Source organism: Dermacentor variabilis, chromosome 3 (genome assembly GCF_050947875.1).
Source record: "Dermacentor variabilis isolate Ectoservices chromosome 3, ASM5094787v1, whole genome shotgun sequence".
Classification (NCBI taxonomy): Eukaryota; Metazoa; Arthropoda; class Arachnida; order Ixodida; family Ixodidae; genus Dermacentor; species Dermacentor variabilis.
The window spans coordinates 13,656,295-13,681,822 of NC_134570.1; the positions used below are offsets into that span (position 1 = coordinate 13,656,295).

The window sequence follows — 25,528 nt, forward strand, 5'->3', positions numbered from 1 at the left end:
TCGCTGAATGTAACCTCACAGGCTGGCTCGTGCAGTGCTGATCCCTATAGACGCAACATACTGCAGGTTAATGTCAGCCACCCTATATGGTCTTCCAAATCAAAATATGCTCTTACCTTCCATTGCATTGGTAATATTTGATCAAAGGTGCCCATTTGTACAGATGAAGTGGGTGAAACAGGATTTTTTTTAACTAAAATATATTGCTTGTTCGCTCTTAAAGGGACCTTGAAACGATTTTGATGATTTTGTACAAACATGCGGGTTGTTAGAGTAGGTCCTTCAGATCATTAATTGACGCACCTAAGAGCTCTGCGTAAAGCATGTAATTCATTACAAGGTTTTAAAAATGTACATCGCTGCTGCTCGCAGCACATTGCTCGGCGGAATTTTCAGCCGCCCCTACCTATATGACGTAAATCACCAAATTGACATCAGTAGGGCGAGCTATCCGATTGGCTGCCCAGGGCGCGTCATCGATAATCTTTCCACCTTTATGGAGAACAAATGGTGTTCGTAACAGTTGGAATGTTAGTTAATTTGTTTCTATAAAAAACAAAGTAAGAGAAAGAGAATGCACAAGAACAATTTCTCACTACACTTAAGCATTGACCACCAAAGAGGGTAACTTCCGATTTTCCATAGCTCTCTTAATATGCGATGTTTCACACAAATTGAGGCGCGAATGATTAACTTTAGCTGCACTCTACGCGTCTACAAGATTTGTTCGAACCATTTCAGGGGCCCTTTAAAGGGACAGGCAACTGCTCATACCATGAATCGAGATAATCCTGCTGATGGAAAGATTGCCCGTCGTAGTGGCTAAAATGAGCTATGTTTTTCTCATTGAACGTGGATTTACATTTTTAATTCTTCAATAGTCGTGAAGACTGACCTTTGGCACCCCACGTGGCAAAAACATGAAGGTGCATAAAAGGCCTATAATGCGACCTTCCATTAGCATACACAGTTCCTGGTCTTTTTATTAGTATTGAAATGCAGCACTTTTTTCTGGTTTTTGTAAGTTCTTTTGTAACTTGCAACATGCAGACAGGCCTTCGTTTGTACTGAGTATAAGAGCCTCCGTTTTTGATGAGTTGACTTGGCTCATCTATTGACAAAACGATGACGACAGGGACCAGCCAGTCATGACGTAGGTGTGTACTTGGAGGTAAAACGTGGTACAAATATGAAAGGTCTGTACAAACAACACAAACTTATTGTACTAGCTTTTTATATTCAAAAGTGGTTGAAAAGGTCAAAATGTAGGTGGTTAACCACAGTTACACTCACTCCTCTGAAAGCAGAACGATTGGGGGCTTTCACAATTTGTGAGCCAGGCTATCGACATTGCTCTCATTTCTCAGCGTTGTCGCAGGACGAGGGACTCTTTTTACTTTTTTTTGACTGCTCAGATGGAAAAATTCTGCTTACTGAATATCCACGTGCTTTTGGAAGTAACCGCTGCAGGTGTAAACATTGCCAAGGGTGGGCATTGTGTTGTGCCATGAAAAACCAGGCCCTTAAAAATCGGTTGTCAGTCTCTTTAACAGATCTGACAATCATCCCAATGCCACAGCTTATGTATGAATTGATTGCACAGGGTAATGCATAATTATAAGCTGAATGGCAGCAGGCATGGAACAGCATAAGCGTCATAAGCTGGCAACCTGTGAAACATTGGAGCCATCGTTCTTTCTTTCATAATACATTACCTACACTTATAACGATACTACCGGTTTTAACAATATATGGGTTATAACAATGAGAAGCTGCTTCACCTTCAACTTTCGTATGTTTTCCGTGGTCAAATAACCTGCTTATTACAATGCCTTGACGCCGCATTATCAGTTATAACGATGAAGTCTGGCTGTTGGGTGTCTGAGCCGAAAGGTAGTGAAGTGCGAAATCCTTGAAAAGAAGGAAAGGAGAAATTCAAGCCGCTGCACGATGGGCCGCTGCTCCAACAGCCGCTGTGCGCTCATTTTCAAGCTCTCTCCCATCACCCTTCCATCCCTCCAAACACGGATGGGCTGCGCCCATAGCTCTACACCACCCCTCCTTCCAAAACACAAATGGACCGTGCCAATAGCACCGCAAGCACGTTAGGCAGATTGCTCGCATGTTACTCGCTGGCTGAGTGCAGTTCTGCGAATGGCTTAATCACTCGAATTCATTTTTGTTGGTTGTGTTGAAGCCGTTCCTGGCCATGCGGTTTCTCAACTTCGCTTGACTCGTTGCCGAAACATAAGATGGCTGATCCACCTGCACATCATCAGCAATGCACGACATGCACAAATGCCGGTGAAAAGAAAGAACACAGCTATAAATTTGGAAAAGTGCTTCTAACCGATGAGACGATCGTCGTGAACGTGCTTGCATTGGATAGCGACGGCGACGACTGCAGTGATGACGTGGTAGGGCAGGTTGCCTCAACATTGTCCTCACAGGAGGCCCGGCATGATTCGGTTCCTTTGGGGCTTTGTTTTCGCAAGGAACCTTCTGCTGCACTACGTGGAGCGCTTGGATGCCTTGGAGAAGGATGTTGGCAAGCTTTGCATAAAGCATGCATGGCTGATAGACATAGGGTGCAAGCCAGTGAGAGGTATGTGGCGAGATGCTTGTGGCAATCTCTCCTCAGCGTTTCTTCTGGATTTTTCAAGCTCACAGACTGCCAAGGCAGCCGTCTTGCATTGTTTAAAAGGCCTCTTTTGGCATCGCCAAAGTGATGTCTTGGCGGTGTTCGCATATCACTTGCCACCCGTGACACCTCTTAACAGTTGTCATAGCAGTGCCATTCTCTAACGCCGGCAGCCACGGCTTGTTACATGCGATCGGAGCGCCCAGGAACAGTTAAACGAGTGAACACAATCAGCAGCGAGGCGGAGGAAGGTGGTGGGGAGGGGCACGGGCCTCCCCACCATTTTCTCACATCAGCTCTGCCATCCCCCTATTTTGATTTTTGATGCAACCCGGTTATAACAATTATCGGTTATAACAATGGAATGTTCATGGCACTTGAATATACTACATTGTTTTAAGGGGCATGCAAAAGGCAAACAATTGTCTGACTGAGCCGTGCCACCAGTACGGTAGCAGCAGTATGGATGTACAGTCGAACCCGGCTATATCGAACTCGCAAAAAAACGCCTATCAGTTCGATATAGAGCATAATTCGATATAAGCCTGCTAAATAATTGGATGTCATAAAAGCACATACCATTTATATAATCCCTTTATTGATGAAACTAGCTTAGTTTCGCACGAAATAGTCCTGCATTTTCTTCTGCTTGGGCAATTTCGCTGCGTGCGAGGCACGCACTTCCCCACGTTGTCTAAGGAGTCGGAGCAGCTGAGGCCGCAACATTCCGCATTCGCGCAGAAGCACCGGACTAGTGCGAGCGCACCAATCACTTCGGAGGATGTGGGCCAAAGACGGTCGTTGCTTTCCTCGTAGTGCCCATTTTCACTTGTGCTCGGCACGATGTCGGCAATGTAGTCTTCGTTTCCGGGCTCTCCCGTGGTCGCGACACCATCATTTGCGCTCACAATCTCGTCCACCGTTGATTCGTCAACAGCTACCGGAAATTCTGACAGCTCGCTCCAAACTTCGGCAACAACGACAACGGCTTCGTCGCATTAATCAGAATTTACAGTCATCACCGAGCACGCGGAAGTCGGTACGGCTGAAGCTATTTTGGATGAACCACTCGTACACGGCCATGCGTACGCGTCGGGCGCCACGGGCACTACGGGCACCGGGTCGCGAGTTAGGCCGCTTTAGCCCTAATTTCCCCCTTCAAGATCGTGCCGAGAGTGCACCTCGGAATCTTGTACGTTGCGGGGACATCCGACTTGTCACCGCGTTCGACCCGGTTTATGATTTCGAGCTTCACGACGAAAGGCGAATTCTGCAGCTTCATCACGGCAACACTGCGGGAGAAGGCGCACACAATGAATCAGATAAGCAGCGAGACAACTCGCACTTTCGCCATCTTGCACGACGAGGGCACAAGAGCTTCTGATTGGCTGTCTGAGCAAGCGCTGCGGGCGGGCGGGCCAGGATCATTTTTTGTAGGGGGGTGTCGGCGGCTCCGAGGTAGCGCGGTCACGTAGGGAGAGCGGTTGGATGGAGCCGCGCCGCCGGATTTTCCCGTCACCGCGAGGGAAAGCCAACTTCCGGGGGCACTTTCCGCCGCTTGACGTTCGATATATCGGGAGTCGCTACTAGTTTTGTTCGATGTATGCGTAATTTTTGCTATATATACTCATTGTAACTATACCGTGTCCAGAAATTGTTCGATATATGGAATAATTCGATGTAAACGGGTTCGACTGTACCGTCAGGATTGCTCCAATACTAATGGTGGCTGGTGACATCATAGGCCCCATAAAATGATACAATAAGCCAAAGGCAGAAAACAATATCCTCACTTTATTTAATTCAAAAATGTGCTTAGTGACAGTTGAGGTGCCAGTGTTACAACGAAAACAAAGGACATCATCTTGAAACCATTTTGCAAAAACTCTTGTAAAGCTACACACAGGCAAGAAAAGGGGCTTAAAGGTGAAACTTTCAGTCCATTTGCTTCAAAAGTATGCTTCTGACAGTAAAGCTGCCCGTTTTTTTCCCTTATAGGGATAACAGACAATGGAGCAATAAAGTACACAGGCATGCCTCACTCAACGGCACAGCGACGTTGCCCCGTTAATATAAAACCAAAGTCAACATTTGTGGAAATACAGCTGAAAACCAGCCCAAGGTCATTTCTTCAAGCTCTATGCTTCTTTTTACGGATGGCAGCTGTCATGCACTACCTTAAGAAATAACTGGACAGCTTAGCCCTATTTGTAAAAAAATTCACATGCATTTCACCCAAATGCATCTGTAGTGGCACTTCCGGTAATAGTGAAAAAAAGTTTAAGTGAATTTTGGATGGTGAACAATACAAACTAACGACTCTATGCCAAGAGTGTAAAGGCTCAAAGTTTTCATATAATGTCCCTGCATAATGCAAGTAACAACTATGGGGCACAACCTGTGCTTCCTTATAACTCAGCATTGGGTAGCTTTTTCAAAGACGGCCAGGAAGAAGCCCCTGGTGAGCAAATTGTCTGGTCCAAGGCGCACACAGTGGCTGCCCTGTGAACCTAAGCCGCGAAAAGGTAGCTCAGGCAAAGCGTGGGCCAACACAAAACGTTCCTTAGCCCATGCCAGAGCTTCTGCCACCACATCCTCGTTTTCCTGTCTGAGCACAGAGCAGGTTGAATAGACCACACGCCTGCAGTGGGGAAAACGCAGGGCATGTTTTAGCAGCATGCTCTGCACAGAGCTTAGCCGCCGCAGCCGCTCTTTGCCTTCGGCACTTTCAGGGTCCAGGTCTGGGCCTGGTCGGTCACAGAGGCCTGTACCAGAGCATGATGGGTCTACCATGATAAACTCGGCAGAACTCTGAGGTTCTGTATGTGGGTCAATCTCCAAGAAGTCAGTCTCCTGCACCCAGCAGATGGACTTGAAGCCGCCATTTTTCACCAGCTGTTGCATTGCTTCTACCCTCTCCCCACTCCTGTCCACAGCCAAGATCCTCCTGAAAAGACAGTGAGCATGAGGCTCAAGCCATCAGCTCAGGCATACCAATAGCGCAACAAATTTAGACACTATGAAGTACTATTTTCAACAGTTTTGGAAGGACCAGAAGAATGCATAGCATGAAAGAGAACAAGAAACCAACAGACATTCAACCGTGAGGCTTTTTCTTTCGAGGAACCTGTATGGGTTTCCTTTGTAGCAATTTGCTATGTTTGGGTCGATGTATCATTTTCGCTTTTATAACTACTTCTCTCCACCTTGTGGGTTTCCACAGAACAATTACATCAAACAGACCGAGTTCAGAAAGAAAGACGATAAACACAATTTAGCTCTGAGGCTGCCAATTCATGATAGAAATTAAAGCATCTTTAGGTGAGCTGTTATAATTTAGAGCTCAATGGTTTTATGGGCCAGCAGGTGAGTGGAGACACCACTGCGCATGTGTGGTACGCTGAGGTGGCTAGCATATTTACGGAGCAGGCCACTCGCTCACTGGTATCCTCTCCCCAGTGGAGTGTGCGCACAGAGCAGAGTTTTTGTGAAACAAATATGGTGACCACCCTCACAAACAGCAGCATGTCGTTGGCGTCATTTTAAAATGCGGCGCTGGCTCGCCTGCAGGCGAAAAAGCCTCGGAGTTGTTTCACCACTGAAGAGGACCTCTGTATCCTGCGAGAGGATTCAGCAATAAAGCCATTTGGCAACAATTTGAAGTGGACGACCACAATCGAGAACCTGAAGCGAGCGTACTGTTTTTTTTTCATAGTAACTCCAACCTTGTACAACAGGTGGTGCAGCAAAGTGCTCTGCTCGACTGAGCGAGGGATCGCTGAGCTAAAGCTCTTCCTTTCATGAGGCACTCTTCCACATTTACAGTATGTACAAGAATGATGCAGAAGTATTCGCTCCCAATCTATTTTCCAAGTGTCTGTCTCCTCTTTTTAACCTTTCCGTCAACCTGGTCCCTTTGCCTTCCCCCAATCCAGCATAAGGAGATGGATGACATGTCATGCCAATCCATAGGTTGATCCAAAACACATGCACATCACTGTGCACGAACAGTGATAAGGGAAAGCACAATGACCCCGTCTCCAGCACAGACATGGCACTTTGGGCTGATGTCAGGTGATGTGAAGGAATGTCTCCCTCTTTGCAGAGCCCCTGTTGGTATAGGAGGTGGTTCTGACTAGGTCACATTGGCTTGTTCGCCATTGTCACATCCTCCGTGAGCAACTGGTTTTGTGGGTTAAATGGCCTATCACAACAGCGGTGATAGATGATGATGATGATGATGTGTGTGGTTTAGTGGCGCAAGGGCCAGATATGGCCAAAGAGCGCCATGTCCGTGTTAATTTGTTTGCAGTGAAATCATGAGTACTATGAAGTTGGTGTGCCGTGGCTGTAGAGGGGCCTTAAAAAATGGTAGCGCTAAAGTGCGTAAAATCTGTATAAGATTATGGCGATGACTTATGAAGTGTACTATGAACAATAAGACAATTAAAAAAAATGATAAGATGTCTAAAGATATATCAGGTTATATAAGATATGCTAGAGCACTAATGCCTCCTTAGAGCCCTTGAAACACAAGGGCCTGGAGGCATGTGCTATTTAAAACAATTATCGCAGCGGCATCCTCTGGAGCGAGGATGCTCTACGAATTTAATGGGCTTATGACGTGTAGAACTACATCTTTTAAGAAGTCGAGGACTGCCTTGGTATTAAAAAGCGGTTCATGACCAAGAAACATAGCCGGGTGCAGGGGGATGTAATAACGGTATGCTAGCGGAAAATGTTTCTTTCTTTCAGGTTCGGCTTTCCGACACTCCAAGAGGACATGGAGGACGGTCAGCCTCTCACCGCATCTACCACAGGTTGGAGGATCGTTTCCCGTGAGTAAAAAGTTGTGGGTCCCAAATGTGTGTCCTATTCTGAGGCGACAGAATAGGACTTCTGTTCGCCGAGATTTTGTTGGGGAGGGCCAAAAACCTAACCGGGGCTTTATAACGTGCAGTTTGTTATTTGTTTGCGCGTCCCACGTGCACTGCCAGTGACTTCGCAGTTTATTTCCTACGAAAGGCCTCAGGTCTGTGACAGGCACATCAGCGGTAGGGTTAACAGCTTGCGATGTGATTGACGTGGCCATCTCGTCCGCGAGAACGTTACCTTCGATTCCCCTATGGCCAGGGACCCAGCATATTATGATATTCTGGTTAGATGAGTACGCTTTACATAATGCCGAATACAGTTCATTGAATACGGGATTTTTATGTTTGTAGAGTGACGCTTAGAGAGTCTGTATAGATCGCTGCTTTTGAAAGTTTTGATCTTCTTATATGCTTCACGGCAGAGAGTAATGCGTAGGCCTCGGCCGTAAAGATGCTTGTTTCGGGATGCAGTACATCGGATTCCGAGAAGGATGGGCCGACTGCTGCATAGGATACCCCGGCATTTGACTTCGAAGCGTCTGTGTAGAACGCTGCACAGGAATGCTTGTGCTGGAGTTCTAGGAAATGCATTCTGATTTCGATCTCTGGTGCGTGTTTTGTTATTTCTAAAAAGGATATGTCACATTCTATGACCTGCCACTCCCAAGGCGGTAACAACTTGGTTGGATGCATTAGGCGAAGCTCGAGAAGTGGGACATGTATCTCATCACTAAGCTCCCTCACTCGAAGCGAGAAAGGCTTTCTTACAGAAGGACGATTATGGAATAGTGTAGTGCAGGTCATATCGTTAACAGTGTTATAACATGGATGTTGATGATTGGAGTGTATTTTTAGGAAATATGTAAGGCTGATGTAAGTTCTCTGTAGATGGAGCGACCATTCATTTGATTCCGCGTATAAGCTTTCAATCGGGCTTGTTCTGAAAGCACCAGTGGCTAAGCGGATACCTAGATGGTGGATAGGATCTAGGATCTTTAGTGCGCTCAGAGCGGCAGAGTTATATACGACGGCACCATAGTCCAATCGTGATCGAATTAGGCTCTTATAAACATTCATCAGACACTTCCTGTCGCTACCCCATGTTGAGTGGGATAGAATTTTAAGTAGGTTCATTGTCCTTAGACATTTTTCTTTAAGATATTTAATGTGCTGTATAAAAGTAAGCTTGGAGTCTAGTATAATACCTAAAAATTTGTGTTCTTTGTTTATGGGTATTTGATGTCCACACAGTTGAACACACGGATCTGGAACCAGGCCTCTCTTTCTAGTAAAAAGAACACAAGTGCTTTTGTGGGGGTTGATCTTAAATCCGTTTTCGTCAGCCCACTTGGAAACCTTGTTCAGGCCCTGCTGTACCTGTCTCTCGCATACTGCGAGGTTGCAGGATTTAAAGCCTATTTGTATATCGTCGACGTATACGGAATAAAAAATGGCCGGTGGCAGTGAAGCACGTAGTGTGTTCATCTTAACAATAAAAAGAGTGCAGCTGAGCACACCTCCCTGGGGTACACCAGTTTCCTGCGTAAAAGGACGTGACAGTGCATTACCGACTTTTACTCGGAAGCTACGATTGGACAAATAGCTTTCTATTAGGGCGAGCATATTGCCACGGATGCCCATTCCCGACAAGTCTCTCAAGATTCCGTAGCGCCACGTTGTGTCGTACGCCTTCTCCATATCTAGGAACACGGATAGGAAATATTGCTTATGTAGAAAGGCGTCGCGAATGTTTCCCTTAATGCGCACAAGGTGATCAATTGTGGACTGCCCTTCCCTGAAGCCACACTGAAAGGGATCAAGCATTTGGTTTAATTCCAGGAAATGTATGAGCCGCCGATTAACCATTTTCTCAAACAGCTTACATATGCAACTTGTGAGGGCTATCGGGCGGTAACTTGACGCCAACGAAGGATCTTTACCTTGCTTCAGAATGGGAATCACAATCGCTTCTCTCCATGCAAGTGGAAGATACCCAGCAGCCCAAATAGTGTTAAAAAGTGCAAGTAAAGTCAGTTGTGTATCAGTGTGTACGTTCTTAATTATGTCGTACATAATTCTGTCAGGTCCTGGTGCAGAGCTCTTGCATGTGATCAAAGCAGCTCTTAGCTCGGCAATGCTAAAGGGACGGTTGTAAGGCTCATTCTCTCGACCTTTTCTTGTTAATGGCTTACGTTCTTCTGTTTCTTTGTATTTGAGAAAGGATTGTGTATAACTTGTTGGACTTGTTACGCTCTCAAAATATTCCCCAAGTGAGTCTGCCTGGTCTTGCAGTGTATCTCCCTGCGTGTTTACCAGGGGGAGTGAATGTGTTTGCCGCCCTCTAATCCTATTTACTCTGTTCCAGGCTTTGGCCTCATCCCTGAACGAGTTAATACTTGATACAAACTTGTGCCAGCTTTCTCTTCTGGCCTGTTGGCGGGTTCGCCTGCCTTGGGACTTTACTTTTTTAAAGTTCATAAGATTCTCTGCAGTGGGAGAAGCGCGTAGCAACCCCCACGCCTTGTTCCGATTCTTACGGGCGATCCTACATTCGCTGTTCTACCACGGCACACGTCGTTTGCATGCCAGACCACTCACTTCGGATATGCATTTTGATGCGGCATCTATTATGAATGATGTAAGATATTCCACAGCCGCATCAATTTCTAAAGAAGACATGTCGGCCCATGAGATGTTAGTGAGAGTTCGAAATTTCTCCCAGTCGGCTGTATCTATCTTCCACCTAGGAGCTCGTGGAGGAAGTTCATTTTCTTTAGATGTTCTTAGCAATATCGGGAAGTGATCGCTCCCGTAAGGGTTTCTCGTAACTTCCCATTCGAGTTCGAGCAGTAAAGAGGCGGAAACTATACTAAGATCTATTGACGAAAAGGTTCTGTTCGCAAGAGAGTAATATGTGGGTTCTTTCTTATTTAGAAGGCACGCTCCAGAAGAGAAAAGGAACTGTTCAACGAGACGACCTCGCGCATCGATACGAGAGTCTCCCCACAGGCTGCTGTGCGCATTGAGATCGCCAAGAACAACATAGGGTTCTGGTAACTGATCTATCAAGGACTGAAATTCATGTTTGTTTAGTTGGTAATGCGGGGGTATGTAAAGCGAGCAAATGGTGATGAGTTTGTTTAGTAGGACAGCTCGAACCGCCACTGCTTCAAGGGGCGTTTGTAGCTGTAAAAGTTGACACGCTATACTTCTGTGAGTGACTATGGCAACACCGCCCGATGATGCTACGGCATCATCGCGATCTTTGCGAAAAGTTAGATACTGTCGAAGAAAGTTTGTGTGTTTGTTTTTTAAGTGTGTTTCCTGTAAACACAGCACTTTTGGATTGTGTTTTTGTATAAGTTCCTGCACATCATCAAGGTTTCTGAGAAGACCTCTGACATTCCATTGTATGATTTCTGTATCCATATTTAAAGAAAAATTGGTGCTGTGTTTACGGAAACGGAGGTGATGCCTTAGGTTACAGAGCTCTTTCGAGGCCCTGTAACGGGAGTTCTACCCTTTCTGGAGCGTTCGAGGGAGCCTCGCCGCTCCTTAGGCGCTTGGCGCGCCGTGAGGACAGGTGTAGTGTCCATTGCCTCTTGTGAGGCGCCGGACACATGCTCTTGCGAGCGAGAAGTTACCAGGGAATTTCCCGCCTTGGGGGGCAAGACCCCTGCGCCCACCAGCCCGGAGGTCGATGGGGCACCCTGCGGGATTTGGCTGCGCCGGCTGTTGCCAGCGCTGGAAGGGGCTGGGGAAGTTGGGGCAGCCTCGGCTGCGCCCACGTTCGGGGTTGATGGTCCCCTCTGCTGTGTTGACGGAGCAGCGCGAGCTGCAACCGTCGCGGGGGCAGATGGCGTAACTGCCGACTCACTGTGTGTGGGTCGGACAGCCGCCGGAGGCCGTTGTGACGCTGCCCCCTTACGCGCCACATCGGCAAAGCTGCTCTTAGACAGGTATGACACCCGCCTACGTGCCTCCTTGAAAGATATGTTTTCTTTGACTTTGATTGTCACAATTTCCTTTTCTCTTTTCCAGGACGGGCAGGACCGCGAGTATGCGGCATGCTCGCCATCACAGTTTACACAATGTGGAGTGTTCTGGCATGTTTCGGAGGAATGTTCATTGTCACTGCACTTAGCACATGTCAGCCGGCCTCGACAGTTCTGTGAACTGTGGCCGAACCTTTGGCACTTAAAGCATCTAAGAGGATTGGGCACGTATGGCCTAACACGAAGTTTGACATAACCGGCCTCGGACTCGGGGAGGACACTTGAACCGAAAGTGAGTATCAGGTGTTTAGTCTTGATCTCTTTTCCATCTCGCCTCATCTTAATTCGCTTAACATTTATGACATTCTGTTCGCTAAAGCCCTCCAAGAGTTCAGCTTCAGTGAGCTCCAGCATGTCATCGTCCGAGACAACGCCGCGGGTGGTGTTCATCGTACCGTGCGGAGTTACTGTTATTTGGGTCTCCCCAAATGAGACAAGTTTCGGCAGTTTCTCATACTGTTTCTTATCGTGGAGCTCCAAGAGAAGATCACCACTTGTCATTCTCGACGCCTTATATCCTGTTCCAAAAACTTCAGTTAAAGACTTCGAAACAAGGAACGGTGAAATGTTACGCACTAGTTTGTCTGGGTTTTCTGAGTGTATCACATGATATTTAGGAAAGTTCTGGACTTGTCGTCCGAAAAACTGAAAGAGATCTTCGGTGCGCCCTCGTTTGTGAGGGCGGTCAGGGAGTTTAGGAAAAGCGTTTTCCATGAGTACAGTAGGGTTTTCGGCCGCGATGCCGACCACCCACCATGGAGCCCAACAGGGGGACGTGACAGGAGTTCCTGCTAGAGAAACCCTGCCAACGCCAACCGTACATCGCTGCTATAACCAAATACAGCATAACCAAGGCTGGCTAGCTACACAAGGTTAACCCTTGCCGCCGGGAAACTAGGAAGTGAGTAGAAGAGATGAGAAGACAGGAAAGATGAAAAAGGCGAGACAGAAAGACGAAGATTGGAGAGGAGGACAGGAAAAGGCGACTGCCGATTTCCCCCGGGTGGGTCAGTCCGGGGGTGCCGTCTACGTGAAGCAAAGGCCAAAGAGGCGTGTTGCCTCCGCCGGGGGGCCTTGAAGGTCCGAACACCCGGCATCGGCTCAACCCCCAGGATTCCCCTTTCCCCGGACACGGCTAGGCCGCGCACGGCTACACGCGGGAGGGTCCAACCCCCGTGTGCTCGGGTACGTGGTGTCGCAACACACCAAACGCCTGCTGACGCAGACGCCCCTGCGAGCAACAGCGGTGATAGCTCTGAATGCGGCATGTGACAGCCCGCGAGGAGATTTGCTGGTGCTGGAATAGGAAACTGAGTGCATGCAAGCGTTTCTACATGATGAGGGCAGGCAAGTGCTGCTGGGAAGCTGCTGTGGCGAGCAACTACTGTACTCAATTGCTTGCACCTCGTGCATTTTCTTGTTTGCATGGGATCTAGTTGCCGGGAAATGCATCATACGATCGCATTTGGCAATGTATGGAATGTTGGTGCTGAAAATTTGTGTTTTCTGGGAATGTAACAACCAAGAAAAAGAAAAGTGTAACTGTATTTGGTTGTTTTTGTGTTCTCAATTGTGAATGCGAGCGCTGGGAAATTGTACGACGATGGATCGTATCGAAGAGGTTCTACTGCATTAGTTGCTTTTTCAAATTATGTGGGAATATATTCATTGAAAGGGATCACACTTACTCCAATATAATCTCAGTTTTAAGAAAAGGTGTAGTGGGGCCCCTTCTTGGCTGCTATTTGTCATGCAGAGCTTTGACTATTGACTACATGCACCCTCCCTTTTCCTGAAATATGGCACATAACAGAGCACAAAATTCAGGTATGAGAGTGAAAGGTTCCAAGTGCTCACCCTGTGTTATTCATAAGCGCTGCTGCATACGAGGTCTTCATGCCCGGGGCTGCACAGGCATCCAGTAGTACTGCACCTGGCTGGGGATCCAAGGCAATCACTGCCATACCCGACGCCTGCAAAAGCATCACAGGTGAATGAGTTCCTTTTAATTTGCAGCGTACAATAATTGAAGCAACCATGCAGGCAGAATGGTCTATGTCGCTGTTAGCCAAAGGCAAAAATCCTGTCTTAGTGCTACAGTACATGAGGAGGCAGTCGCATAGCTATGTTCAAAAAGAGAAAGTGGTTGTTCTTGCTGGCAACTCATAACATACAAGGGGCTACGCAACATGCCTGCACTTCACATACAGTGACACCAGCTTTCAAGGAACGCCCACATCTTTAGATCCCCAGTGTAAAGATACAGCTAAGGGTACTGCAGCAAATGATTGCACTCTAGCGGTTACATAATTTGGTTTGTAGCTTGGAAATGAAAGCCGCATACATATTGTTACTATGGGGTGCGTTTATTTAAAGATGAATTGATGAAAAGGGGCCGCGCCAACACCGAGCCGCTGCAAACACAATCGCACTTTGTTTCTCCTCTTCCTCCGTTCTTCCTGTAGCTTTAGCGTAACACTCCTCCCTTCACAGATGAAGCCTGCTGGGCGAGTAACTGTTACATCCACTCGGAGCCACGGGGACGACACCGTTTCAGGTGAGCGACATGAACAAGCTGCATATTCTTAGACCGATAGTCATTAGAAACGAGACGACCAATCGAACAGGTCACATCACTTAGGCAATTGGTGATGACGAAAGGCCCGGTGTAACGAGCCAGAAACTTCTGGCACAGGCTGCGCTTGCAAAGTGGTGTCCAAACACATACTATGGCCCCGTTGTCGTACGACACATTCTTATGGCCTGAATTGTAGCTAATCTTGGAGCGGTCCTGGGATGCCAACGTACGGAGCTAAGCTATGTGGCGTGCTTCCTCAGCGCGGCAGAGAGTCTGGGCAATAGAAGAGTCCGCATGAGGAGTAAAAGGTAAGATGGTGTCAAGGAAGCTACGGGGTGGCTTGACATAAAGAAGATAGAAAGGACTGTAGCCGGTAGTTTCATGCTTTGCAGTGTTGTAGGCATATGTGATAAATGGCAAGATATCATCCAAATTTTTGTGCCTAGAATCAACATACATCGAAAGCATGTTGGTCAAAGTTCTGTTAGTGAGCTCGACAAGACCATTTGTCTGCGGGTGATATGGGGTCGCGTGGCGATGAAACAGGCAAGCACGGAGATGCAACAGCTCTTTGACTACGTCAGCCAAAAACCGGCGACCACAATCGCTCACAATAACACGAGGGGGTCCATTACGCAGTATAACGGCAGTATAACATTATGCAGTACAACGGAGGACAGGAGGAAGCTGGAAACATCAAGAGCAGTTGGCATCACTGCAGTTTCAGCATAACGTGTCAGATTGTCGACGCAGACTATAATCCAATGGTTGTTGTTTGTTGAGCACGAGAATTGGCTGAGAAGGTCCACTCCAACCATTCTGAAAGAAGATGATGGTGGTGCCACAGAGGGAAGGAGTCCGACTGGAGCAGTATTAGGGCACTTGAATTGCTGACACTTGTAACAACTGGCCCCATACTTTTCTATATCCTGTCGCATACTAGTCCAGTAGAATTAGCCCTGAATGTGGTGGTATGTTTTGGTGAAACCTAGGTGCCCAGCAGTCGAGTCGTCGTGCATAGCACGGACCATGTGGGTTTTCAAATTCTCAGGGACCACTAAGAGGAGGCGGGCGCCATCAGTCGCACAATTCTTCTTGTAGAGCAGGCCATCTTGGATGACAAAGCCATTTTTACCTGTTGGTTGAGCAGCTGAGGCGAAGAGGGCACCCAGGCTGCGTTTGTCACGCTGCTTTCCCCGGAAAGTGGCCAGGTCGGGAAAAATGTCGTTGATGGCAGCGAGAAACTCATCAAAATTGTCGGCGTCACATGCACTTGTTGGTAGAGAGATCCTCAAAAGACTTTCGGCGTCTGCATAATGTCGGCCACTCTTGTAACGGACTGCGAAGTCAAATTCCTGCAAACGTAGCCCCTGTCGAGCAAAGCGGCCAGACAGGTCACGGAGACCAATCAACCAACATAGTGCATCGTGATCAGTAAGAATCGTGAAGCGGCACCCGTAGAAATATGGGCGGAACTTCTGGACTGTAAAGACAACAGTGAGACACCCTTGCTCAGCGACAGTGTAATTCTGTTCGGCCTTGCTCAACGAACGGCTGGCACAGGCAATGGCATGTTTGACGTCACCAAAATGCTGGACGAGGATGGCGCCGAGGCCGATTCCGCTTGTGTCGGTGTACAGTTCTGTTGTGGCAGGGAGGTCAAAATGGCGAAGTATGGGTCCAGAAGAGAGCAGGAACTTCAGTTGATGAAACGAGGAATCGCAGTCTGCTGTCCAAATGAAAGGGTTATCCTTGCACAGCAATGAAGTCAGAAGGGTTGAAATTCGGGCCAATTGGTACATTGTTGAAGGAAAAAACCATCACAAAACACAAAGGACAAGAAGAGAGGTTTACACCACAAGTCAGAGGGTAGGCAGTATCGACAAAGTTGGGCACAAAACGTCGGAAGTACGAGCAAAGACCCAAGAAGCTCCTCAGCTCGTGTTGTGACTGCGGTTGTTTAAAGCCGCTAACTGGAGTGACCTTCTGTGGATCTGGTCACACCCCTTGCTTGTCCACTAGATGTCCAAGTACTAGTACCTCTCAGTGGCCAAAGTGACATTTCGTGGAGTTGAGGGTAAGGGCAGCTTGTTCAAGGCATGTCAGAACAATGTCGAGTCGATGGTTGTGCTCTGCGAAAGTGCGGCCTAAATGACGTCGTCGTCTAGATAACACAAACAAACCTGCCATATCAGGATGCACAGTACCATGTCTATAGACCTTTCAAATGCTGCAGGCGTGTTGCACAAACCAAACGGCATGACATTGAATTCAAACAAGCCGCCCGGGGTCACAAAAGTGGTTTTCTCTTTGTCAGTTGAATGCATGGGTATCTGCCAGTAGCCCTATGAGAGGTCTACAGATGAGAAGTAGGGTGCGGAATGAAGGCAGTCGATAACATCAACGGTCCGGGGAAGTGGATACACATCCTTTTTCGTCACAGAATTGAGGCGCCGGTAGTGGGCACAAAACCTCCAGGACCCATCTTTCTTCTTCACGACGATGACCGGCGCAGCCCAAGGGCTAGCGGAATCTTGGATGAAGCCTTTGGCTAGCATGTCATCGACCTGTTGAGTGATGATTTTGCGCTCTGACGCGGACACGCGGTAAGGCTTCTGCCTGATGGGATGCACGGACCCCGTGTCGGTCCTGTGGCGAGACCGCGTAGTTGGAACGTGAACTTTGTTAGCATTCTGCGTGAAATCAAATAATGACGCATGCTTGCTAAGGACGCTGGGGCGACTAGTCTTCAGGGACACCGTGGTCAGCCCTGTGCTCTCGGGATTCGTGTGACATGTCATCAGTTAAAGCACCTACGCTGAGATTGGTACCCACTTCAAAAGAGGCAAGTCGCATACCGCTGGGTAGCACAACAGACTGAGCGGCTAAATTTGACACCCACAGTGTAGTTGTTCCACAGGCCACAGAGAGGTACAAGCACACTTTTTTTCACAACCATCGAAGGCACAGGCTCAACAATTTCATCAAATATATTGGCGTAAACACCGCAAGCAGCAACTCCAACTATGGATAAGGAATGTGACGGTAAGACAGCATCTTCAGTCATGGCGAGAGCAAGTGAACAGGTAGCAGGTTAGTCGGCAAGAGGAGACAGGAAAAGCTCGCCACTACTGCAGTCAACAGTGGCACCGCACTGTTGTAGGAAATCGAGGCCAAGAATTACGTTGTGAGTGGATTGAGCAAGCACTGCAAATTCGGCTTGATACACGTTATCAGAAAACTAAATGTTCGCGGTGCATATTCATGTAGGTCGGAGCAACTCTCCACTCACAGCATGAAATGCATTAGCGTCATCCCAGCGAAACATCACTTTACGGCCTAGTCGGGTTTTGAAATCCAGGCTGACAATGGAGACACTCGCTCCTGTGTCCACTAAGGCCAACGTAGCAACACTGTCCACTAAAACATGAATCTTGTTATGACACATGGTGACTAGTGGAGGCATAGGGGCACGTAGTTGATGATGACTGGCGACCTCACCCCCATGGGTTATTAGATTTGTCGCATGATCTCGCCGCTGCCACCATTTGTAAGGGTTGAAGGTCGTAGAGAGGAACTTGGGAGGAACTAGGTGAACAGGGTTTACATTTATTATTTACATTTGCACATTGGATACATTTACACAGTCTAGCGTGACTCCCAAATGGAGCCCGCAAGACGGAGCATACAGCAAACGAGCACACAGCTCACGAGAACATTGAAGAGCACAGAGCACGACGAAGAGCACCAGCACACTGTAGCAGCCGACAACCGCTGCTTAAAAGCACTCCATTTGACGTCATCGTCCGACGTCATAGTAGACTACCCGCCTTTTGGAGGAGGAGGGCTCACACACACGTGCCGCACAGGTTTCAGTGCTCTCTCGAGGGCAGACGACCTTTGCAGCGCAGTAGTCGTGGTATCTATTGTCTTGCGTCCCCGTAGTCATGTGGTCATGCCCGACCCCAGCCGGTGCCTCTAAATTCCAGAGCTGCCTTTCTCCTGTTCTCCGAATGAGGTGCTTGGTGGATGAACGCCGCCGTAGTGAAGTTCTCCAAAGGAAGTTCACGGTTGGTTAGCACTGTCCTCGCTGGTTCTCTGAAGGGCGCCCCCACCGCGGGTGGATCGACGCACCTGCAGCGGGCTGAAATAGCTGCAGGCCGATCCTAACAGGGTGCGCTGCCTAGTTTCCTGGCGGCGGTGACATGAGATGTCGTTGTGGAGATGGAGACCTGCATTGGTGTGAAGGCGGCGGCATCAAGCTCTGCACAGAAGCTGGTGAGTCACTACGGTAATTCGCCTGGTGGTTTGTCCTGCTATCAGAGTCAGAAGGCCAGCATGTCCCGTCGCCGTGCCGATTGCTACGCCGATGAAAAGTGTGCGGTCGCTCATGGGATGGTGGTGATGTGCGACAGTGATGAGGACAAAATCTGGGGGCATGAGAACGAATACTGCATGGGAAAAGATGGAGCACTCACGGGACACACCGAAATGGTCAGTAGCAGGATAACTGGCAGGGCCATCCCACTCTTGAGAAACTGCAGGCGGTCTGGGTGAGTAACTGCCGTGGAACTGACAACTGGGATGCGCATTCATAGTAGGGTTTGGCGCTCTTGAACGAGGAGCAAAGTTGTAGGTGTCTACGGAGACAGCGCTGATGGACGTCTCACGGACGTCGCAGTGAGAAAAGGGCTCTCGAGCCCGTGGAGTCGAGAGGGAAGCCGCCTCACGTCGGTCAAGCTCCTTTGCGCACCACTTGCCAAATAACTGATGCAAGCAAGGTCGGATGAAGCTGGGACCACGTCAACACTGGCGACGTTAGTTACGTTGGCCAGACGGCCAAACTTCGGTGTGATATGCCGAGCTTTCAAGGCTTCAAATGTATGGCAGTGCCAAATGACATCACTTAAGGAGTCCAGGCTGTTTTTTCCGATGAGGAACTGGTACACGTCCTCGGCGATCTGTTTTAAAAGATGACCAACTTTGTCCTCTTCTGTCATCTATCTGAAAGTCCAGGGCCGTGCACAACTTCAGCGCTTCCTCGATCTATGTCATGCAGGTTTCGCTGGGAACTTGGGCTCACTGCATTAGGGGTTTGCTCTGCACGCTTCTTTTTAGCTGCCGGATCTCCGAAGCACTTTCTGATTTCGTGTATGAGCTTTTACCACGTTGTCAAACTTTCTTCGTGGTTTTCAAGCCACACATACGCAGTTCCCTTGAGGAAAAAGGCAATGTTGTTAAGCTGGGTGGTGGCATTCCAGCCACTGAACCGACTAGCGCGTTGGTAAAAGCTGTGCCATCCGTCTACGTCTTCATCAGCTTTTCTGGCGAAGGTTAGTGGTTCGATGTAGGGCTGCGATGGGTAGCTGGAAGAAGGTGGTGGGTTGTCGCCATTGGAAGCCATCTGTGGGGGCAGACTGGCAATTCGGTGACTTCGGCAAAGCTCCACAGATTGCGCTTCTGCAGGCGGTTCGGCGTGGTTCTTTGAGGACACCGTTGTTTTACCTCGCACCGTCCACCAAAACTGTTACGATGGGGTGCATTTATTTAAAGATGAATTTATGAAAAGGGGCAGCGCCGACACCGAGCCGCTGCAAAGACAAGAGCACTTCGTTATCCTCTTCCTCCATTCTTCCTGTAGCTTTAGCGTAACAATATACAGTCGAACCTCGATATAACAAAGTCCAATTTGCAGCCAAAAATTTCGTTAAATCGCGAGTTTTGTTAAGTCGAGGTTCGCATGTTTCAGCAGTCCAAATAAAGATGCAGGTTCTTGGAACACTCCTGGGGCGCGATCGGAGATATTTTGTTCAATACGCATTCTGTTCGGTTGCTGCAACATCACACAGTGGCAGGATGCAAAATTTGTGACAACGGGGCAGAGAGAGCAGCCAATCAGGAAGCGGTGACTTCCCCAGAAGTTTACTTCCGTCGTTTGTCGTCTGCTTGCAGACAGTATACTACGAAACAAAATGTTTCTCATCTTCCAAATGAATGAAATCTTTATCTAAAAAATATATTTTTTCTTCTAAAGCCCAAACACGTTTTCAAATAGTAGTACGTGTGACTACTACAATTTATAACTATTATTTTCTTTGCGTCGTCCCTAGGTGGTGTCACGCACAGCGAGAAGAAAAAAGAAAAAGAAACGACGGAAGAGTGGCGCACTTTTCAAGAGGCAGCGACAAAATTCCAGTGGCTCGCTGGCACCGATGATGGGGTCAATTTCGCTGTACAACCAACGAATTATTTGTTTCGAGAAACAAAAACGACACCGGAATTCACTTTCTGCCATTTCTTCAAACACGCTTCGCACCTCCCCCCCCCAACTACCCACTCTCCTCCCTCTAGAAACGCCAGCGCAACAACCGAAGTTCCCACCGCAACCGAAGTTCCCAACGGAAGCGCAATTTTCTCAAATTAAACTATGGATTGGATCCAAGCGTGCCATGCCGCAGACGCCGGTTAGATCCAATCCAATCCACCAGACGCGCCATGCGAAGCCGTATGATCGCTCCAATCTTCCCTGCTCCCGTCGGGTTCGGCACCTAGCAGACGAAATGCTCGGTGGGAGTATGATTGACAGGAGCGTGTTGTCATTTTGACGTCACCAAAAACGTGGCTGCGACCCGCGGCTGACGAGGTCCTCCGAGGTATGTGGAAAGGGGTAATGGTTCCAGGACTTACTTTTGGAAATGCGGTTGTTTGCTTTAAATCAGGGGTACAATCAGGACTCGACGGGAACCAAAGGTCAGTGGGTCGCCTCGCATTGGGCGCTCACGGGAAGACTACAAATGAAGCTGTGCAAGGGGATATGGGCTGGACTAGTTTTGAAGTGAGGGAAGCTCGCAGTAAAATTGAGTATGAAGAACGGCTGAGGAATATGGAGGAAAGTAAATGGGCTGGGAGAGTGTTCAGGTATCTGTACAGGCAAAACATTGATTCACAGTGGAGGAAAAGAACTAGGAAGCTTGCCAGCAAGTATGCGGCCTGTGGGGTGGGCAACACAGCAACAAAGAAGGTCAAGCGGAAAGTCAGAGAGGCTGAATTAATCTCATGGGTGGCGGCAATGGAAAAGAAACCTGCCATGAGTAACTACTTAAGGGGAAAAAACGAAATTGGGAAAGAAACCATCTATGATAACTCAAAGGGAAGCTCATTACTTTTCGAAGCGAGATCGGGATGCCTTAGAACACGCACCTATAAAGCGAGATATAAGAAGGAAGAAGCATGTGCTTGCTGCGGTAAAGCTAGGGAAACGACGGAGCATATTTTATTAGAATGTGAAGACGTCTATCCAGCGGTCGATTTAGGCACCACTGGCCTCCTTGAAGCCCTTGGGTTCAGCGGGAGCAGTGGTAAAGCAAACAGGTCCGCAATAGACATCAGTAAGAGGCGATTGGAGGATTGGTGGAAGAAAAGTAGGGAAACGACAAAGGACGGAGACGTACAAAAGCACAGTTCGCAATAGGGTGTCAGAAAATTTGGACGTGGTAGTTCATAGTGTTTTTTTTTTTTTTTTCATTGGTTAACCTAGGTAGGATATTAGGCAGCATAGTAGCAAGAGCTTGGTGGCGCAAGCCACCGCCCCATTCCAAAGGGGACGCTCATAACATCCATCCATCCATCCATCCGTCTAGCGGTGGGCGGCTGAGCGGCGTTGTACGGCAGCTGTTGTGTTGTGACGAACTGCTTGTCTAGTTGATTTTTGCTAACACAGTGACAGTGATGTCACAAGGCTGTGATCGGTCACTTGGCTCCAAAAGTTGACTGCCCGAAACTGAAAAATGTTGGAGCGTGTAGTCCGCTGCTCTCTATAAATAGCGTTAAATAGCCGCTCCTATTGCCTTTTTCAAGCAGATTATTATAAATCACATTGTGTATAGAGTTCGCAACGTACACAACAGTTTCATTGTAGACGTTGTAAAATTCGCTTCTGCGTTCTTTAGAAACTTGAAACCGCCGTAATGTCCGACGACAGAACGATTAGCACTCATTTTAACTCTTAAAAGTTGTCCGTGGATGCGTCGTGAGTTCAAAAAGTGAATTACGCACACAGCTTCACTACGTACGCATCTTAAGAGGAAGCTTTAGCTCGGGCCCAACTCCGACGCGGCCTATTCAAATACATGTAAAACGCAAAAACGTTTTTATGAGATAACCCCTGTACCGATTTTGATGAAATTTGTTGCATTTGAAAGAGAAAGTTAAATTCTAGTGACTGTTGGAAGCCGAATTTTGATTTAGGGCTTGAATTTTCTTAAAACGATTTTCAAATATTTGACCGTTTGAAAAAAATAGAAGCACGAAGTTTACAAATTCATAGCTGTGCATCAAGAACTGATATCGCGGTTCTGTAAACGGCATCTATTAGATCATTCAACGGGGACAAATTCAATATGTCATTTTACATCTTACGTGAATTTGTTACGTTGGTTACAACGGTTTTGCAAAAGTTGTATTTTCCTATGATTAATTTTTTTTATATTCATGTGTAACATATCAATTTTGTCCGCTTTAGATGTACTATTAGATGCAATTCACAGAATTGTATTATCATTTTTAGTGGTTGAGGTACAGAGTTGTAAACTTGATAGTTTCGTTTTTTGAAAATTTTCGATTTTCGCCAATTTTTAATAAAAGATTGACGACCTAACTCAAAAATTCGAAACCAACAGACACTAGATTTTAAGTGTCTTTTAAATGCAACAAACCTCATCAAATTTGGTGCAGTGGTTGCCGAGAAAAACGAATTCTCCTTTTACATGTATTTAGATAGGAGTACTCGAGCTAAAGCTTCCTCTTAAGCACCACCGTTATGCTGACGCCGTACCATGCAGAAAAGCTAGCTTTACAGTTTGGAAAGAGTTCCGTGACACGATTTAAGGCCTGCAGTGCAGCAAGTTTTAAAGCACTGGTATCGCTTAATTTTTTGCAAGCTTTCTACTGAGCTAGACATCCAACGACATTAAAAACAAGATATGCTCACCTTCCCTTGAAACAGAATCGATCAGCCTATTGCACATATCGGGCGGAGGACTTAGTCGTGAATACTTTTACTATACTTTTATCAGATCATCTGCCTTTCACTACGGCACACAGCGGTAAATCTTAGTCATCTACGACATTAGGCTATCTGTAATCAACTAAAAAAAAGCTAGATTATCCTATGAATCTTTTTAAACAATTTTTCCATTCTCTTACGGAGGCTAAAGGAAAATTTATGCCGTCGATCTAGCATTGCAGCTGCCACCTATGCTCGTTGTTTACATTTCTTGCACCGCTCCTCCTCTTCTAGTTTCACTATTCAAACGCAAAGCATTCGCAAATATGTTTTCTTTTGTTTATTTGTGAATTTATTCATTTGCCGCCAATACAAGCGCTTTGTACCTGCCGAAATGGCAAGACAAGCGCTGAACAGATCGCAGAAGCAGACCACAGCGAACAGGTTATAACTAGCGCCACTCCGCTCGTACGTTCTTTCGCTAGCGGCGAAAGGGGGCGAACTAGACCAGGCGTGCTGGAGGAGGGAGATCTGTGCAGGTCTGGAGTTCAGTAGGTCGTGGCCGCGACACCACACCCCAGCCCCCTTGGCGGGGATAGGGAAGTAGGTGGCGCCGTCTCTTGACAACCGACCACAACTCAAGGCGCGACGGCTACAATGGGTAAGCGAGCGACGCCGCAGGCATCTTTCTAAAGGAGGCGTTGGTCAAACCAATGCCAATGCTTTTCCACAGAGAAAGAAACCCGCGAGCGGTGTCTGCTTTTCCATGAACTACCGATACTCCCCGCGAGCGCCGCCGTTTTGAGGGTGCCGCCGCAAATGGGAACAGCGGCGCTTCCATCACTTATCGATACCCCCCCATGAGTGTTGCATGCACTTTAAAACTCTCAAAAATGTTGAAAAACCCTTCCGAAAAGCGAACAAACACGCGGGATAGCGAAAAGATACCGGTAGGGCCATAGAGCAAACATAATATTGTAGCTACGTTGTAGCTCCCGTTGGTCTTGCTTTTTAGCGGGGCCATGTTTTGGTTTCGATTTTAAGTCGACCCCCCCAACTTCAGACTTTCAAATTTAAAAAAAGTGGCCGACTTACAATCGTGTAAATACGGCAACCAACTGAGAAAACGTGCCCAATGACGGCTGTTCGTAAACTTACTTCCGGTTGACGCTTTCCCGTTCCAACAGGCCGGTGACGTCATAGCATGACGCGTTCTGGAACTTCTGAAGCACTCCGGCTAGCACTACATGAACGCGTCTGCTGCGGGTTTCATACGTACACGATAGATGGCGCAGCGGCACGTTCTCCACGTATTGAAGCGCGCCGGGAAATTTTGAGCATTAAAGGGCGCATGCAAATCGCTGTATGCCCGGCTAAAGTTTTCGTCTGCCTGTCAAGGAGGCTCCTGGTACGTGCGTGCGATGCGCGATGACTTCGTTAAATCGGAAGTACAGTATAAAGTGACCTCGTTAAATCGCGAAAAAAAAATACATGGTTTTCAATGGGGCAGAGATTGGGACAAATAAGAAGTGCGTTATTTTGAGAATTTCGTTAAATTGAGGTTCGTTATACCGAGGTTCGACTGTAGATGAGAAAAGTGCATCTGGTTGCTTCATAGTCAATTCATCACCATACGACACTTGGCATCACTTTCAAGCAAGCTGCTGCTCCACGGCAGTTTCAATGTTTTTTTTTTTTTTTTGTAGGAGCTATAACCCGAGAATGCCTGCTCACAGGCACAGGTTGTGGCAAAAAGGAAGCAGTGTGTACTGCTCTACCAGATAGAGAGAAAGTAAGGCCCACCACACAACAGACTGGCAGTAGGAATACAAGTCATCCAGGTGTCGCGACAGGCACAAGTTTTATGAAGAACTCCTGAATCAGCACTCCACCTTGCTGGACTGCTGCCTATTCCAGAATGAAGTCTGGCAAGACTAAAGAGATCCCTTTGTGGCACAGGCTGACCATATATAGAAAGAATTGAAAATGTGGCTAATTGGCAAATGTGCATGTTATGGCCAAAGTGCCTAGGAAGACAAAAAGGTGCCATTTGTTGTACTATATGGTTTTGTGGCGCAAGGGCAAGTAATGATCAAAGAGCACCAAGAAATGGTATTATTTAATAATTGATGTGGTCAATGACACAGCGTATATGCGACATGGCCTGTACAATGGCCTGAAACATTTCCAGTAAAGTGTGTAAAATACAAATGTAATAGAAACATGACGATACATAGGGTGTAAAATGATATGTAGAATGAATACAGAAGATGTGCTACAAAGGGGTATTTGATAACTAAAATTTGTCACTGGCAGTAGCACTACTGACTCATGAGAGCCCTTGGAAACTAAGGGCCTCAAGGCATGTGCTATACA

General features: G+C 47.4%; 1 protein-coding gene across 1 annotated transcript in view; it reads right to left on the reverse strand.

The window, feature by feature from the left end:
- Nucleotides 1–4,414: 4,414 nt before the first annotated feature.
- Nucleotides 4,415–25,528, reverse strand: part of Nsun5 (Nop2/Sun-like domain containing protein 5) — a 37,980-nt gene continuing 16,866 nt past the window's right edge. The window contains exons 4-5 of the mRNA XM_075684230.1: nucleotides 13,428–13,543; nucleotides 4,415–5,588 (exon numbers count right to left, since the gene is read on the reverse strand). Of these exons, the coding sequence (XP_075540345.1) occupies nucleotides 5,057–5,588; nucleotides 13,428–13,543 (648 nt within the window). The 3' untranslated portion in view covers nucleotides 4,415–5,056. The remainder of the gene's footprint in view (nucleotides 5,589–13,427; nucleotides 13,544–25,528) is intronic.